Here is an 18,222-nt window from a genome sequence, read left to right as displayed (position 1 = left end):
ATGTGGTAAATTCAATGTCCTCTCGGGTTCATCTCAGCCTATGGCTATGGTTTTAAAAATTTTCCCCTTCCTGGCCTGATTGTCTCTTATAAATTACAGAAGAATCCAGGTGAAAGAATTTAGAATGTTTCTTTTCTCCTGGCTGTTCCACACAGCTTGCAGGATCTTAGTTCCCTGACCAGGGATCAAACCTGTGCCCCCTACAATGGAAGCACAGAGGCCTAACCACTGAAACGCCAGGGAATTCCCATAGAAAGTTTATTTCCTTATATTGAGGTATACTTACTTAAACTGCACAATCATTAAATCTACAGCTTGATGAAATTTTATATATGTGTACACTAGTACAATCATCACCAAGATTAAGATATAGGTATTTCCAGCACACCAGAAATCTCCTTGGGTTCTCTTCCCAGCTAGTAACCACCAAGAATAATGACTATTTTGATTTCTCTTACTGTAATGTAGGCTTCCAAGGTGGCGGTAGTCATAAAGAACCTGCCTGCCAGTGCAGGAGACACAGGAGACTCGGGTTCAATCCCTGGGTCAGAAAGTTCCGCTGGAGGAGGGCATGGCAACACACTCCAGTATTCTTGCAAAGAATCAGGCACTACTAAAGCCACTTAGCACACATCCATTACTGTAATATGGTGATATAATAAGAAATACATATATCTGGTTTCATCTCTGGTTCAGCAAGAGCTCCTAAAACTCTTGTAATTTACCAAGTGATAATGTTAGAGTACTCTTGCCTGGAAACTCCCATGGACGGAGGAGCCTGGTAGGTTGCAGTCCATGGGGTCGCTAAGAGTCGGACACGACTGAGCGACTCCACTTTCGCTTTTCACTTTCATGCATTGGAGAAGGCAATGGCAACCCACTCCAGTGTTCTTGCCTGGAGAATCCCAGGGACGGTGGAGCCTGATGGGCTGCCGTCTATGGGGTCGCACAGAGTCGGACACGACTGACGCGACTTAGCAAAGCAACAGCAATGTTTAGAGGAGAAGCTTCTGTTATTCATAATAAGTCCCTTTCAACCACACTTGAGTTTATGTTAGTAAGGTGACTCAAGATGGGCCCCTAGGGCTTCCCTGGCAGCTCTGAGGTAAAGAATCCACCTGGAGATTCAAACAGGAGACACGGTTTGCTCCCTGTTCTGGAAGGATCTCACAGGCCTCAGAGCAACGATAGCAACTAAGCCCACGAGCCTGTGCTCCAGAGCCCAGGAGCCACAAGTACTGAGTCCATGTGCCTCAAATACGAAGTTTGCTTGCCCTCGAGCCCGTGCTCTGTGACAAAAGAAGCCACAGCAATGAGAAGCCTGTGTACCACAGCTAAAGAGTAGCCCCTGCTCTCCACAATGAGAGAAAAGTCTGCACAGCAACGAAGACCCAGCACAGCCAGAAACAAATAAAATTATTTTTTAAAAAAATTAAAGAAGGGCCCCTGGAGAACTTTAGGATGGGGGCTGTTTGCCAGAGGAATCAACTTTGTAATTAGAATGTTGAAACTTTCAATCCCACTCTCCTAATTGTCAGGAAGGAGGGAGGGAATGGGGACTGGGGACTGAATTAATTACCAAGGGCTAACAATTTAATCAATCATGCCTACATAATGGGACCTCCATATAAACCATAAACCATAGGGTCTGGAGAGCTTCCAAGTTGGTCAACATATCCATATGCCATGAGGTGGAACACCCCAAACTCCATGGGGACATAAGTTCCCATGCCTCAGGACCCTTCCAGATCTCATGTACCTCCTCATCTGTTTATTTGTATCCTTTTTAATATTCCTTGTGTGTGCATGCTCAGTCATGTCCAAGCCTTTGTGATCCCATGGATTGTAGCTCACCAGGCTCCTCTGTCAACAGAATTTTCCAGGCAAGGATACTGGAGACTAGGTTGCCATTTCCTCCTCCACGGGATCTTCCCGACCCAGGGATCAAACCCACAGCTCCTGCATTGGCAGGAAGATTTTTTTACCACTGAGCCTCCTGGAGGTCCCTAATATCCCTTATATTAAACCAGTAATAGTATTTATGTTCAGTGAACCATTATGGCAAACTATCGAACCTCAAGAAGTCATGGGAACCCTGTTAATCTATTTTACTATTGATTGACATTTGAACTACATTCAACTTTATGAATTATTTATGACTACTATGAATAGAGTTATTACAAATATTCTTGTAAATGACTTTTGGTGGACAAAAACACTCATTTCTATTTGGGTTTACAGCCAGAAGTAAACTGCTCCTACATGTGTTTAGCTTTGGTAGGTACGGTAGGTAGGTAGATTTTTTTTCCAAATTGTACCAATTTACCACACCCACTAGCAATGTATGAGAGTTCCAGTCGTTTCTCACCATTACTTTGTATTATCAGTCTTTTAAAAACAACTGTAAACTTTAAGACTTCTGAATGAAGTTTGGGAAGACCAAGGCAAAAGAAGAGGGCAGCAGAGAATGAGTTGGTTGGATAGCAATACCTATTCAATGAACACGAACTTGGGCAAACTCCAGGAGATAGTGAGAGACAGGGAGGTCTGGCATGCTGCAGTCCATGGGATCGCAAAGAGTCGGACACGACTTAGCAACTGAATAACAACAACCCATTTTCAAATAACTCTTCATTCTATTTTATTTCCACAGAAATGGTGAGCTCTGCTGGAAGGTACATTCAGGGATAGTTCCTGAGATGTCAAGATGAACTGCACCAACCTGGAGGATGAGGCTATAGCCTATGACAGCCACAGAGGAGACCAAGATCTAAGTGCAGCCCAATATGAGCCTAGAGATTCTCAAAGAATTCCAGACTCTTGCCCAATGAGCTCCTGAGTCATCCAGGGCATTGTGAGGCAAGACAGAACTGGAACAACAGGCTCAAGAAAAGGAAGCTGACCCACTTCTGATCCATTTACTGTGTGTATGTCTCTGAAGAGCTAGACCTGACCAAGTAAGATGGAGCTGCCTTTCCCAAGGTGGAATTAGGGGTTAGTGGCAGTGCTGACTTGGGATGGCGGAGGACACTGTCTCAATCTGGTCTTTGGTTCGGCTTGGAAAACAAACCCAGATCTCCTCCTAGGCAGAACTTCAGATGGGCCAACAGAGCTCCCTGGAGGTATGAGGCCTGAGGCCTGAAGCCTGAAGGGATCAGCAGGTAACTGGGCACTAACAGCCTGAGGCCCATCAGGAAGCTTTCTGCTTCCTCAAAGGATTTCTTTGCCTGAAGAAAGGTGGGGGCTGGCACTCACACCCCTACGGAATCTTCTGAAAATGGAGGCAAAGGTGATCCTGAAGAAGCCCCCTTGCCTGGTGACCAATGTCAGCCCTCATTGAACTGAGAAGTCAAAAGCTCCTCTCTTCTCTGTGATTCAGATTTTCATCCTATCCGCCCTGATGGAGACACAACCTGGGCCCTGGGGGACAGGCAGCCAGTGGCAGTCCCCTGTTCGTTCCAGTCCTCAGGACTGCGTGGGAGACCTAAGAAAAAAATTACGGGGGCACGCCTATTTCACACAGCACAAAAGACAGGGTGGCCGGCAGGTCACGGGACTCTAAAGGGAGGCGAGGTCCCACGCAGCAGCTAAAGGAGACGTTACGGGGCGGTTGCGACTTGGGCAGCAGAGTCAGGCGGAGGAGGAGGCCAGTGGAGGGAGAAGACTGTGGGAAATGAAGCCTGAGAGCTCCCCAGGGGTAGTGTTGAGGGGTACCTGGGCTGATTGTGGCAAGCAGGGTAGGTTCTCTACAGTGTGAAAGTCCGGATATGCTGACAATGATTTCGAGTCAGATTCTACCTTGTGGGGTGGGGTGCAGTGTTAGTCTGACTCTTTGTGACCCTATGGACTGTAGCCCACCAAGCTCCTCTGTTCATGGAATTCTCCAGGCAAGAATACTGGAGTGGGTAGACATTCCCTTCTCCAAGGGATCTTCCCGACCAAGGGATTGACCTGCGGCTCCTGTATTGCAGTTAGATTCTTTATTGTCTGAGCTACCGAGGGTGGGGAGAGGAAGTTAAACGCCTCCTCTCACAGAGTCCAGCCCTTGGTGCCAGGGTTTGGTTTCATAGGTTCCGGAAAATGCACAGGGCTCAAGAGATATAACCAGTGGCGACTGCGGGGTAAAGGCGTGTTGGGAGGGAGTCCTTTCGCGAGCGAGGTTAAACGTCCTCACTTCCGGGTACGTCCGGATGGGCGGGTGCGGCTCGGGTGTCGGCGGCCAAAACCCAGATTCCTTTGCCCCGACGTCGCGAACCTCCAGCGGCCGTCGGACGTCAGTTGAAAAAGAGCGGGCGGCCGTAAGCAACAGCCGCGAACTCTACGGCCAGCCCTAAACCCCGCCTTTCTCTCCGGGCTGCGTCTCCGTGGCGACGCGAAACGAACTGCGGCTGCGCGAGGGTGACGGAGCGCGGGCGAAAGGGAGGGGGTGTTTTGGTTCCAGCCGCTCGCCGTCCTTTCTAGACTTGGTCGTCTACAAGCTTCGGGTTCCTGTCTCCCCTTCCCTTTCCCTTCCCTTTCCCTGCCCCGGTCCTCCCTCCCTCCTTCCCTTCTGCCTGCCTGCCTTTTTTTTTTTTTTGTATTGCCGCCCGGGGTCCGGGCCATTTTCCGGGCCGGGCGCACTAAGGTGCGCGGCCCCGGGGCCCAGTATATGACCCGCAGTCTCGCTCCCCCGCGATTCCCCCGCCCCATGTGGCTGCGGGGCCGCGGCGGCGCTGCCCACTATGGCCAGGAAAGCAGTTAGCAGGAAGCGGAAAGCACCCGCCTTGCCGGGAGCTGGGAGCGACGCTCAGGACCCACAGGTGAGGGCCGAGACGCCTGGCCCCGGGTGATAAGGCCGAGGCACCCGGAGAATAGGGTTCGCACATTGGGAACCGGAACGAGGTCCAAGGTCTTGGCGGGGGGCGGGGGGAGGGGTGATGTACGGAGGTGCGTAGAGCGGTGTTCTAGCCTATAGGATCAGGCCTGGGTCCTTAGGAGTTCTTTAGGCGCGCAGGGGTCAGAAACTAAAGGGAACTTGAAAATGAGGCATATTCCGGGGATATCTACAGGCGGGAATGGGGCTTGAGGAGAAAACAATCTGGGCTTCGGAGAAAGGGAAACCGAAGTCGAGGAGAATCGGGGACAAAACCTCGCCTAAGATATTGGGAGGGAGAGTGAAGTCCGTCTTTCGGTGGCCGGGGAACGGAGATGGTTGCATCTCTCAGGAATGAGCCTCCCTATGGGTACCCAAGCCCCCTAGATAAACAATTTCCAGATATCACCCTGTCCCGCTTTCTGAGTCTTGAGTCTCTTCAGGCTCATATTTCCCGTTCCTCCCACCCCGCTGGTGTTTGATTTTTCGAATTCTACAACTGCCTGGAGCGCGGACCTGGTGACAGGCAGACGGCCATTGCTAGGGCATCCCTGAAAGACCTGGGACCCTAGCTGGGCTTCTTGGGCCGCACCTACCATGCTCCGCGTAGAGTACAGGCTGAGAGGGAGAAGGGGGGCCATTAGAGATGCAGCCCAGGTCTGTATGGTAATCTCTGGTCCCTTCATTCCCTTCCCTATTAAGGATAGTTTTAAGGTTAAGGAATCCATCTGGAATGTGGGAGACCCTGGTTCGATTCCTGGGTCGGAAAGATTCCCCTGGAGAAGAGATAGGCTACCCACTCCGGTATTCTTGGGCTTCCCTTGTGGTTCAGCTGGTAAAGAATCTGCCTTCAATGCGGGAGACCTGGGTTCGATCCCTGGGTTGGGAAGCTCCCCTGGAGAAGGGAAAGGCTACCCACTCCAGTATTCTGGCCTGGAGAATTCCATGGACTGTATATTCCATGGCATCGCAAAGAGTCCAACAGTACTGAGTCGAGTTTTACTTTCACTTTAAGGTACCTGAATCCTTCACTTTAAAAGGCCTTAAAAAACCTATTGTCCTCTTTTATGCTTTCATTACTTTGTCTTCCAAGTTCTTTTTTCCCATGGATATGACTCTGAGCAGCATCTTTTCTGTGGCCTTCAAGATTGACTTTCCTGTTGCATTGTAACTCTGTTCTATGTAAATCCTGCGAGATGAGTTCTGTAATATGCGAGGATCCCCAATTCTGACAAAAGTCGGCAAAGCTTTGATTTCTGCTTTTGCTCTCCACAGTTTGGCTGGGATCACTCACTTCACAAAAGGAAGCGACTCCCCCCAGTGAAGAGATCCTTAGTGTACTACCTGAAGAACCGAGAAGTCAGGCTACAGAATGAAACCAGCTACTCCCGAGTGTTGCATGGGTATGCAGCACAGCAACTTCCCAGTCTCCTGAAGGAGAGAGAGTTTCACCTTGGGACCCTTAATAAAGTGTTTGCATCTCAGTGGCTGAACCATAGGCAAGTGGTGTGTGGCACAAAATGCAACACGGTAAGTGTCTGGGTGGATATGAACTTTTTCCTGGCTCTGGATATATGGCTCCACATGCCATAGTATCTCTCACTGCTGGTTTTCCCCATCAGTTCATTGGGGAGGAGACTGCCTTATTCTCTGTTACATCCCCTCTTATCTGTCCATGACTTCTCTATTCCTTTTTCCACTTCCACATTTCTTTTCTGATAAATCTTAAGAGGAGTCTAGTTCTGCAGGCCTCTTGTATTATGGATATGCCACTGCTTCTAGATTTTTTTTTTCCTTCTTTTTATCTTGTTTTCAAGTCAGAGACCTCAGAGGAGAGGAAAGAATGATGGTCAGGGCATCATTCAGGATACAGGATAGTGAAAACCTTGGTGTTGTCTGCTAGCCTAAGGGCGTATATAGAAGTATTTAAACTCACACTTGGCTGAAGATAGTTCGGTTCAGTCGCTTAGTGGTGTCCGACTCTGCAACCCCATGAACCGCAGCACACCAGGCCTCCCTGTCCATCACCAACTGCTGGAGTCTACCCAAATCCGTGTCCATTGAGTCGGTGATGCCATCCAACCATCTCATCCTCTGTCGTCCCCTTCTCCTCCTGCCCTCAATCTTTCCCAGCTTCAGGGTCTTTTCAAATGAATCAGCTCTTCACAGCAGGTGGCCAAAGTATTGGAGTTTCAGCTTCAACATCAGTCCTTCCAATGAACACCCAGGACTGATCTGCTTTAGGATAGAGCAGTTGGATGTCCTTGCAGTCCAAGGGACTCTCAAGAGTTTTCTCCAACACCACAGTTGAAAAGCATCAATTCTTTGGCGCTCAGCTTTCTTTATAGTCCAACTCTCCCATCCATAGATGACTACTGGAAAAACCATAGCCTTGACTAGACGGACCTTTGTGGACAAAGTAATGTCTCTGCTCTTTAATATGCTGTCTAGGTTGGTCATAACTTTCCTTCCAAGGAGTAAGCGTCTTTTAATTTCATGGCTGCAGTCACCATCTGCAGTGATTTTAGAGCCCAGGAAAATAAAGTCAGCCACTGTTTCCCCATCTATTTGCCATGAAGTGATGGGACTGGATGCCATGACCTTAATGGCATGGGACTTAACTGCCATGGACTGATGCCAGTTTTCTGAATGTTGAGCTTTAAGCCAACTTCTTCACTCCTTTTTCACTTTCATCAAGAGGCTCTTTAGTTCTTCACTTTCTGCCATAAGGGTGGTATCATCTGCATATCTGAGGTTATTGATATTTGTCCCAGCAATCTTGATTCCAGCTTGTGCTTCCTCAGCCCAGCGTTTCTCATGATGTACTCTGCATATAAGTTCAATAAGCAGGGTGACAATAGACAGCCTTGATGTACTCCTTTTCCTATTTGGAACCAGTCTGTTGTTCCATGTCCAGTTCTAACTGTTGCTTCCTGACCTGCATAGGAATAAGGCAAATACTTTATTTTAGGGGATAGAATCTAAAGATGTATTTTTTATTAGAAAGGGTAGAGAAGTGTGTTTGGTGGTATATGTCAGGAAATAAATGCTTGGTTTTTGCAAAGTAGCCTTCTGAAAAGGTTTCAGAAGCAAGAAAATTGAATATGACATGAGTAGGAGAGTATTTTTTACATAGCATGACTTAGATAATTATTAGTGAATGAAGGGAAAATTTTGTCAGTAAATTTAGCCAGAACAATTAAAAGCTGGATAAAATAAGTCAATCCGTGATTGGATATTGTGGATATTGATTGGGATAGAAGAGTACAAATAGTATGATGTCAGGTAAATAAAGACCCTGGTTCGGATACCAATTTTCACACCAAAATGTTCAGGCTTAGCTTTAAGAAGTTGGTTTATCTTGTTTACCTTGAAGGTGTCAGGGTGAGGGGGGCCTGGGTGGGCTGCAGCTTCCTCTTGTTTACAGCTCGGACAGTGGCCTGGACTAAAGCCAACATCCTCAGAGCCTTATGCTAGAGCTCAGCCACCTCAGCCTCTTTCCATAGACATGGCGAGCACATTCGCAGGTGGATTCTTATGCACTGTAGGACCAAGGTCTCCATAGACAAAGATTTACATATTAGTTTTAAGGAAGAGTACAATACCATGGTGGTTGAGGCCAAGCTTTCATTTCCTCTTCTGTTGAAGGCTGCTTATTATAAAGAAGTCTTTCAAAACCAAATAGTGGTGGCAAGCTCCTGCAAAACTTCCTTTTCTCAGTCACTCAGGCTACCACTCTTGTTTTAAGCAAACTGTCGTCATTGTCACTTGATGCAGAGGAATTTAGAGGAATTCATTGCACACCCTACACAAACCATCGTAGTGTTTTGCCCAGCAAATGTTGCTAATTGTAAACTGAATCATTATAGTCTTCTGTTTCTTGAATTTATTGATGACCTTTTGAAGGTGAGAATAACATTCAGTAGTAATTTAACCTACTCTTGATACGTTCCTCTTTCTGTCTTCCTATTTCCTCATGACTTAAAGTGTATTTCCTTCCTAGGTCCTTATGACTCAAAATGGAAGCTTGTGTTCTTTTTGTAGTGTTTTTCTTTGCTTAGCTTTCAGAACCAAAATTGGGAATCAGAAACAGTGCTCTTCTCTGCATTTTGTAATATTTGGTAAATGGTTCCTTTATCTGTGCCTTTGTTTTCCAATCTGTAAAATGGGAATGGTAACATCCAGTGCTGAGAATGTAGCTGTATACATCTTCAGAAATATTTCAAGTTAGCAATATCTTATTCTTCAAAAGGAATAGTAGTGATAATGAATCCAAAGCCTTTTCCCATGCTCTTAGCACTCCCTGGGACTTCCCTCAGTTTAAAAGGAAAATTACTTAAATAGTTAGAACTCTCTTTGGCTAACAGTTGAACATTTTGGGGAGGGAGGAGTTCATGTCTGATTCTTGGTAGTAAAGTTTTGATGTATTGAAATTTTACTGTCAATGAAATGATTTAAATATAGGAAAAATATACCACAACTATTTATATTCTAAAATAATTTTTTAATATGTATCTGTGGGTTAGAAGCTCTTTTTCTCTTGGCTGCTGTTGGTATTTATGAGCTATGTGTACATAGGTCATTTGACACAGATCATTTCCAGACTAACTGACTTGGGGCTGTAGTATAGAAACATTTGCTGAGGCAGTGGGTCTTCCTCTGTGAAAAAATTAGCAGAAGTATTGTAAATTATTCTGTAGCTTGATTCCTACAGTGGAAATTTCCCTGTGCTATAGGCTTACACTCAAACTGGAGGCAGTCCTTCAACCTCTCTGAATTCTCTGGGCCTAGTAATTACAGGAATTAGTTGGCCAGCTTATGTTGTTGTGGTGGTTGTTTATTTTTTCCCACACTACACAGCTTGTGGGATCTTAGTTCCTTGACCAGGGATCAAACATGTGCCCCCTACATTGGCAGTTTGGAGTCCTAACCACTGGACCACCGGAGAATTCCCAAGTCAATGTCATAATCATTAATGACATTGTTCATTCACTAAGTTCTCTCTGACTCTGCGACCCCATGGACTGCAACACGCCAGGCTTCCCTGTCCTTCATCGTCTCCTGGAGTTTGCTCAAAGTCATGCCTGTTGATTTAGTAATGTCATCCAACCATCTCATCCTCTGTTGCACCTTCTCCTCCTGCCCTCAATCTTTCCCAGTATCAGGATCCTTTCCAATGAGTCAGCTCTTCACATCAGGTGGCCAAAGTCCTTCCAATGAATATTCAGGGTTGATTTACTTTAGGATTGAAACATTAGTACATTCGTATTTTTACTAAATTATTTAAAGAAGAGGAGGTAGTCTAACCTTAATGGGAATATGGGTTGGGGAACCAGGATGGATAGGTATATTTTGCTGGTATAGTGTTACAGACTCAGGTTATGTGCAGAACCATACAGAAAAGCTAAATAAGAGTAGCTTGCCAGGCACAAAAAAACATTTGAAGAGAAAATATTTAGTTTTGTGCTTTTAATTAGTTGAAGTTTGAGAGGGGGTAAAGATTGAAGTTGGTGGTTTAGGAGTCACCTGTGTATAAAGGATTATTAAAACTGTTCTGTTCTGTTACCATGGAGAGAGGGTAGCGAGGTCACTCTTGCATTTTATAAACCTTCCCTAAAATTGCAAAAATGTCATTTTACGTATATTTTCTGGGCATAATGTGGGGAGAGTGGTGTAGGAGAGCAGTCTGTAGATTTTATTACATTTTCTTTATTTATTTGGCTGCACTGGGTCTTTGTTGCAGCACTTGGGATCTTTCGTTGTGGCATTTGGGATCTAGTTCTCTGACAGGGATCAAACCCAGGCCCCCTGCATTGGGAGCCCAGAGTCTTAGCTAATGGACTACCAGGGAAGTCCCTCACTACATTTTGAAGGGGTGTTAGGAGCCAGAAATGGGTAAGAACCATTGATATTGACAGAGAAGTTCAAACAGAGCCTTGAAGAACACCTGCATTTATGGGCCAGGAAGAACTGCTATAGGGGGAGCAGGGAGGTCAGGGGAAAACCCAGAGTATACCAAAAACAAATCAAGAAAGTGGATATTTTGAGAGGGGTCAATTTGGGAAGGATGGTGATAGGCAGAGTGATAAGGTATCCAGAGTTTGGGGTATTTAATTTTAGACATGAACTCTTATTTCCCATTTTTTGACTTTTGAAGACTACTCACCTATAGTAGATAAAATTGCTCCTTGCAGCTAGGGCGAGCTCCACCATAGGGAACTATGGAGCCTCAGTAGAGGATGTTAGAAAGGATTTACAAGGGTGACTTGGGGAAAGACTTAAGTATTAATAAACTGGATTTTCACAGGAAAATCTCTTTTGAAATTATTTTCACCAAGACCCCAAAGCCTAACTGATAGTACCAGGCCAACTCCTGGTTGCCAGAGCTGCTTTTATCTTTCTCACCATCTCCCAAGTCATGGTCAGAGATATACTGCTGACTTCACTGTTAGGCTTGGTGAATCATTATGATGCAGACAAGACAAACTTGGGCTGCAGTTTGCTGCCAGATAAGACAAAGAAGGACCTTGCAGAAGCCTAATTTGGGGGTGGAGTGGAATGCTAGTTACCAGAGTTAAGAAAACAGCTAAACTTTTATGTCTTTGAGTTGACATATTCAGATTCCTAAAATCATAAAAGCAGAATATGAAACTCAATTTGAGATACACGGAAACAAAGAAAAAATGTGGGAGTTTTGTTCTGACTGGATTTTTAAATTCATTCCTCCTTGTCTCACTATTTTATTTTCCCAAAGGGATTACCTTTAAAAAATGCTTTAAAATGCTTGCAGAATTCCTTGGGTTCAGCCAGATGTACATCTCAGGTTAACAGCATTCTTATCTGTATGATCTGCCTGTATTTTGTAGTTAAGATATTAACCTGCTAACTAGGTTTTAGTTTTTTAAATGGCATATGGTTATTCTTTGTCTAGTAAAACATGTTCACAGTTATCCCAGAACTAGTCTTCATCTTATTTTAGAATATTTGACTCTTGTGAAAGGAAGAGTTTAGATGTGAAAGCCGTAGAATTGCTGTCTTGGCAAGTTCATTCTGCTGGCGCACATGTGCAGAAGTGTATCTAGATTGAAAATCATCAATCATCATGGAAATGCTTCCAAAAGTCTGAAGTTCTGTGTCAAGTTATTTGATGTTATAAGGCTTTAGGAAGAGGAGCAGTAGAAATAAGTTTATGCCTATTATATGTGATGGTGCTAGAGTTGGCAGCTCCTTTCTGACTAGGCTTCATCTTGAGAAGACCTTGCTTGGCTTAACACAGGTATGGGCTCCAGAAACCCCATTTAGTGTATTGCAGGCTTTGGTCATCCTCTGTATGTGAGAGAATTAATGGTCAGGAGTGGTAGGGGCTGACCCATGTACTGGAGAGGCAAGAATATACAATGGACAAAAGACAGTCCTCAATGAAAATTGATGCTGGGAAAACTGGGCAGCTACATGTAAAAGAATGAAATTAGAATATTTTCTTATATACAGAAATAAACTCAAAATGGATTAAAGGCCTATGTTTAAGACTGGAAACTATAATAAAACACCTAGAAGAAAACATAGGCAGAAAACTGACATAAGGACTTCCCTGGTGGTCCAGTGGCTGAGACTACACTCTTAATGCAGGGGCTGGGTTCAATCCCTTGTCAGGGAACTAGATCCCGCATGCCACAACTAAGAGTTTGCATGCTGTAACTAAAGATCCCGCATGCCACAGCAAAGATCGAAGATCCTGTGTTCTACAACTAAGACCCAGCACAGCCAAAAAATACATACTAAAAAGAAGACTGACATAAATCACAGTAGTATTTTTTGAATATATCACCTAAGGGAAAAGAAAAAGAGCATAATAAGCAAATGGGATCTAAGTAAACTTTAAAGCTTTTGTACAGCAAAGGAAACCAGCCACAAAATGAGAAGACAACCTACTAAATGCAAGAAAATGTTTGCAAATGATATGAACAATAAAGGGTTAATACCCAAAATGTGTAAACAGCTCGTACAACTCAATATCAAAAGAACAAACAACCAATTAAACATTGGGCAGATAGACGTTTTTCCAAGAAGAAATACAGGGACTTCCCTGGTGGTCCAATGGTTAAGAATCCACCTCACGGTGCAAGGGACACTGGTTTGATCCCTTGATCTGGGAAGATCCTACATGCCTCAGAGCAGCTAAGCCAGTGTGTCACAATTACTGAAGCCCATGTGCTTAGAGCCTGTGCTCTGCAGCAAGAGAAGCCACCATGATGAGAAGTCCTGAGCACGGCAACAAAGAGTAGCCCCCATTCTCCACAAGAGAAAGCCAGCCAGGGGCAACAAAGGCCCACCACAGGCGAAAACTGAAAATAAATCTTTAAAAAACAAGATATACCAGATGGCCAGGAAACACGTGAAAACGTGCCCAGCGTTTTTAGTTACCAGAAATATGCAAATCAAAATCATGAGATATCACTCACACCTGTCAGAATGGCTATTATCAAAAGACCACAAATAACAAGTGTTGGTGAGGATGTAGAAAAAAGGGAACCCTGTATGCTGTGCATAGGAATGTAAATTAGTACAGCTACTATGGAAAACAATATGGAGGTTCCATGCAAACTGAGGATAGATCTGCTGTAAGATCAGCAGTTCTGTCTATGACCAAAAAAAAGTAAAAGTGAAAACCCTAATTCAAAAAGAAACAAGCACCAGTGTTCATAGCAGCATTATTTACAGTTGCCAAGATATGGAAGCAACTTAAGTTTCTTAACAACTGATAAATAAAGAAGATGTGAGGGACTTCCCTGGTAGTCCAGGGGCTAATGACACCACATGCCCAGTCCAGGGGGCCCGGGTTCAACCCCTGGTTGGGGAACTATATTCTACATGCCGCAACTAAGATCAAAGATCCTAAGTGCTGCAACTAAGACCCACCACAGCCAAATAAAAAGAAAAAGGATGTGAGATACAAGCACACACCCATACATATATACATGTGTGTGTATTCTCAGTCACTAAGTCATGTCCAACTCTTTGAGACCTCATGAACTGTAGCCTTCCAGACTCCTCTGTCCAGGGGATTTTCCAGGCAAGAGTACTGGAGTGGGTTGCCATTTCCTCCAGGGAATCTTCCCAACCCAGGGATCAAACCCATGTCTCCTGCGTCTCCTGTTTTGGCAGGGGGATTCTTTACCACTGAGCCACCTGGGAAGCCCATATACACATACATACACACACACACAATGATGGAATACTACTCAGTCATAAAAAATGAAAACGTGCCATTTGCAACAACATGGGTGGACCTGGAGGGTATTATGCTGAGTGTAATAAGTCAGAGACAGATACACTATGTGTTATCACTTTCATGTGAAGTCTAAAAAATTAAAAATTATGTACAGAACAGAAACAGATTCTCAGATATCAAGAATAAACTAGTAGTTACCAATGGGGAGAGGGAAGAGAGGGGAAGGGCAAGATAGAAGTAGGGGATTAAAAAGTACAAACAAACAGAAGTACAAACTACTATGTGTAAAACAAACTACAACACAGGGTATTATAGCCAATATTTTATAATAACTTTAAATGGGAGTATAAGCCATAAAAATTTTGAATCACAGTGTTGTATACCTGAAACAAATATAAGTAAATTAGCTATGCTGCTGCTGCTGCTGCTAAGTCGCTTCCGACTTAGCAGTCGTGTCCGACTCTGTGCGACCCCATAGACAGCAGCATACCAGGCTCCGCTGTCCCTGGGATTCTCCAGGAAAGAACACTGGAGGGGGTTGCCATTGCCTTCTCCATGAAATACTTAAGTAAAAATTTTTAGAAAAAAGATTAGGGCCTGAACAGCAATCCTATGGAAGGATTCAAGAATTTTAGGGCAGCTTTTCGTAACCAGAATATTGATAAGTGTTTTGGTGGTTTCTTCCTTCTCTGGGACTTTACCTCCTATTGCTGGGTGTTTCACATTCTTGGCTTCTGCTCCATAGATGACAGCAGCCCTGGACCTTGGACCCTCAGTTATTGTGACAGTCAGGCCACATGCACATGTGTACACAGGCAGACATGCATTTTTAGGCATTGTGCCCTCAGTTGACAACCACCTCCGAGCTTGAGGTATGCTCTTTATTTCATAAATAGTCTGTTGGAAGCTTGGGATGTTGGAAAATGAACATAGGGGGAACATGTTGACTCTTGCCCTCCAGGCTTTGTTTTCTGATTTGATCCTTGATAGGCATTATAATCAGAGAAAACTGTCTTTACTTCTTGTCAAGCTGACATATGGGCATTTTTTTTCTGTTGGATTGTGAGTGGTGCCTGGATCTGGTTCAAGATGAGAATCAGAGGAATGAGTTTTTCCTGGTAATATCTAGGAATGTTGGTCTCCAGCTTGACCTTAAGCAAGATTCTTCATGTGTTTCCTGGTCTAGGAGATAAATGGAAGAAACTAACCAAAAGTGGCAACTGGGTTCAACCCAGAATTATGGTTGGACTGCAGCTTCTGGTTTCTTAAACTGATTCCACTTGAATAGCCTTACAGGCCTTCAGATCCTCAGAGGCCACCAGTCCCTCTCATATGTTAAGCAGGGATGTTTTCATCAGGACAGTTTTTGAATGTAAGAATAAATAGGATAATGTTTCTCCATTTCATTGGCTAGAATATAGTAGGACAATTTTGTGGTTTGTGTCTACTTTTACTAAATTTATAAACATTTATTGATTTTCTCCCAAAAATAGCAGAATGCTACTTTGTGTGGGATTAGAGTGTATCTATAAACAATATCTGTAACAGTATCTATAAACAATATTTATAGAAACAAATCTGACAGAGCTGGAAGGGACTGTAAAGATAACAGTTCTAACCACTGACCTCCCCTTTTTCTTTTAGAGTTGGAGAAACAGACCTAAAGGGAGAAAAGTTACCTGCCTGAGATATTCCATATTGAGTTAGGTGTGGATCCGTTTTCCTTATTCCTTCTCAGAATTGTTTGTTATACCAGGTACTCGTCAGCCTTTCACTGCAGTACCCCCAGTGGCAGAGGACTGCCTGACCTCTGCTCAGTTTGGTTGAGATGTGATACATAGCTGTGGACAAAGGGAATGACAACATAGATGCCTCACTAGAAGTGTCAGCCAGGACTGCTCCAAGAAGGAAGTCATTCCTAGCTAGGATATTCAGAGGGGATTTCCTGGAGGGGGAAGAGGCTTCTGCAGTGGAAAGGAAGCAGGGATGTCCATTTTATAGCAGAGTCCGGAACACACAAGGAGTGTGGAGGGACTCTGCTGCTGCTGCTGCTGCTAAATCGCTTCAGTCATGTCCGACTCTGTGCAACCCCATAGACGGCAGCCCACCAGGCTCCCCTGTCCCTGTTTAGACTCATTTGGCTGATGCTGGGCAGAAACAAGAGAAAGTAGTTCAAGTCACTGGGGGTTTGGTTGACGAGACTAACTGAATCTCCTTTGGATAACACTTTTTCCTAGACTCATGTCTAGTCTTTAATAATGAATAATCCTGTTAATCACCTTTTTTACCTGGAGAATTGAGTCACATGCTTCGCAGCATGGCCCTGGTGAATTTATGGCCTGTTCTGGCAGTCCTGGAGGTGTGGAAGACGGGAATGAAGGTTTGCTAACTTCCTGAGGAATGTTAATAAGACAGTCTGCTGCTGCTACTGCTGCTGCTGCTCGCTTCAGTCGTGTCGGACCCTGTGTGACCCCATAGACAGCAAGTCTATGTTACTAAGTCTAATAAGACAGTCTAGTTACTTCATCTGGTTCCTGTTTTCCTTGGACTTGCCCTTCAGTCTTCCTTTGCAAGTCCATATTCTTCTAAATTGATGTGTATTTGATTTCTTTCTGATTTGTTTCCTAAGTATCACCCAGGAGCTATCTGTATCATAGTCACTTGAGGTATGTGTTTAAAATGCAGGTTTCCTGGTCCAGACTAATTCAGGATTTTTCCTTTATTGAAACCTAGAAATTGGAATTTTAAACAAACTTACAGGCAGTTTTTATATGAATCGCTGGGTTAGACTTGATGCTATATAGCAGTAATATATATATATTGTCATCTTTGTAAATCTAGACCATTTGTTTGAATCTTCTTGTATTTTCTAAACCACACTCAGGGCACAGATGGGACATCATGTTTAATGGATCTGAAAGAATTTTCTTGTAGGCATCTTGGTTAATATCTGTTTAGTAGGACTTGCCTGGTCCAGTGTTTGAGAATCCGTCTGCCAGTGCAGAAGACATGGGTTCTATCCCTGGTCTAGAAAGATCCCACATGCCACGGGGCAACTAAGCCCATACACCAAAACTACTGAACCTGAGAGCCACAATAAAGAGAAGCCTCAGCAATGAGAAGTCCATGCACTGCAGTGAAGAGCAGCCACCACTTGCTGCAACTAGAGAAACCCTGCTTGCAGCAACAGAGACCCAGCGCAGCCAAAAAAAATCTGTTCAGCAGCCAGTTAGATGTAATCACTTTGAGGAAGCCCTTGATAAATCATTATTTTCTTTATATGCCTGTTACTGGTCTCAACAGACAAAGCAAGAAATTCTTTTGTATTTTTATATTTTGACCTCACCATGAAGCTTGACCGGGGATTGAACCTGCATCCCACTGCATTGAAAGTGCAAAGTCTTAACTACTGCACCACCAAGGGAAGTCCCTACCTGTTGTTTTTTTAGGTCAAATCTTAACTTAGGTCATTAGTTTCCAATTTCTTAGTCTGTTTACTAGGAGAGTTAGAGTAAACTTTAGTCAGAAGCATGAATAAGGTTCAGTCATTCTGTATTTGGATTCAGAGATTCATGGGTTGAATCTAGGCTTCATTTCTTATTGTATTTATTTGACTGCACCAGGTCTTAGCTGCAGCAGTCAGGATCTTGGATCTTCCTTCCGGGATTTTAGTTGCAGCATGTGGAATCTAGTTCTCTGACCAGGGATCAGACTTGGGCGCCCTGAATTGAGAGCATGGATACTTAGCCACTGGACCACCAGGGAAGTCCTGGGCTCCACTTCTTATTAGCTTTGTACCCTTGAACAAATATCTTCTCCTAAACCTTTCTTTTACCTTTAAAATAAATGGAGCAAGTAAAATGACACCCCACTCCAGTACTCTTGCTTGGAAAATCCCATGGACGGAGGAGCCTGTTAGGCTGCAATCCATGGGGTTGCTAAGAGTCGGACACAACTGAGCGACTTCACTTTCATGCATTGGAGAAGGAAATGGCAACCCACTCCAGTGTTCTTGCCTGGAGAATCCCAGGGAGGGCGGAGCCTGGTGGGCTGCCCTCTATGGGGTCGCACAGAGTTGGACACGACTGAAGTGACTTAGCATAGCATAGCATAGTATCTGCCTACCAGAGTCATGAAG

At 44.3% G+C, this 18,222-nt stretch overlaps 1 protein-coding gene across 1 annotated transcript in view; it reads left to right on the top strand.

Annotated features, from left to right (window-relative positions):
* The first annotated feature begins 4,162 nt into the window (after positions 1-4,162).
* Positions 4,163-18,222, top strand: part of DCAF12 (DDB1 and CUL4 associated factor 12) — a 36,976-nt gene continuing 22,916 nt past the window's right edge. Inside the window, exons 1-2 of the mRNA XM_027550026.1 lie at positions 4,163-4,799; positions 6,128-6,382. Coding sequence (XP_027405827.1) covers positions 4,722-4,799; positions 6,128-6,382 — 333 coding nt within the window. The 5' untranslated portion in view covers positions 4,163-4,721. The remainder of the gene's footprint in view (positions 4,800-6,127; positions 6,383-18,222) is intronic.

This window comes from Bos indicus x Bos taurus, chromosome 8 (assembly GCF_003369695.1).
Source record: "Bos indicus x Bos taurus breed Angus x Brahman F1 hybrid chromosome 8, Bos_hybrid_MaternalHap_v2.0, whole genome shotgun sequence".
Classification (NCBI taxonomy): Eukaryota; Metazoa; Chordata; class Mammalia; order Artiodactyla; family Bovidae; genus Bos; species Bos indicus x Bos taurus.
Note: the sequence above shows the minus strand (reverse complement) of the source record. Positions and strands in the feature narration are given on the sequence as shown.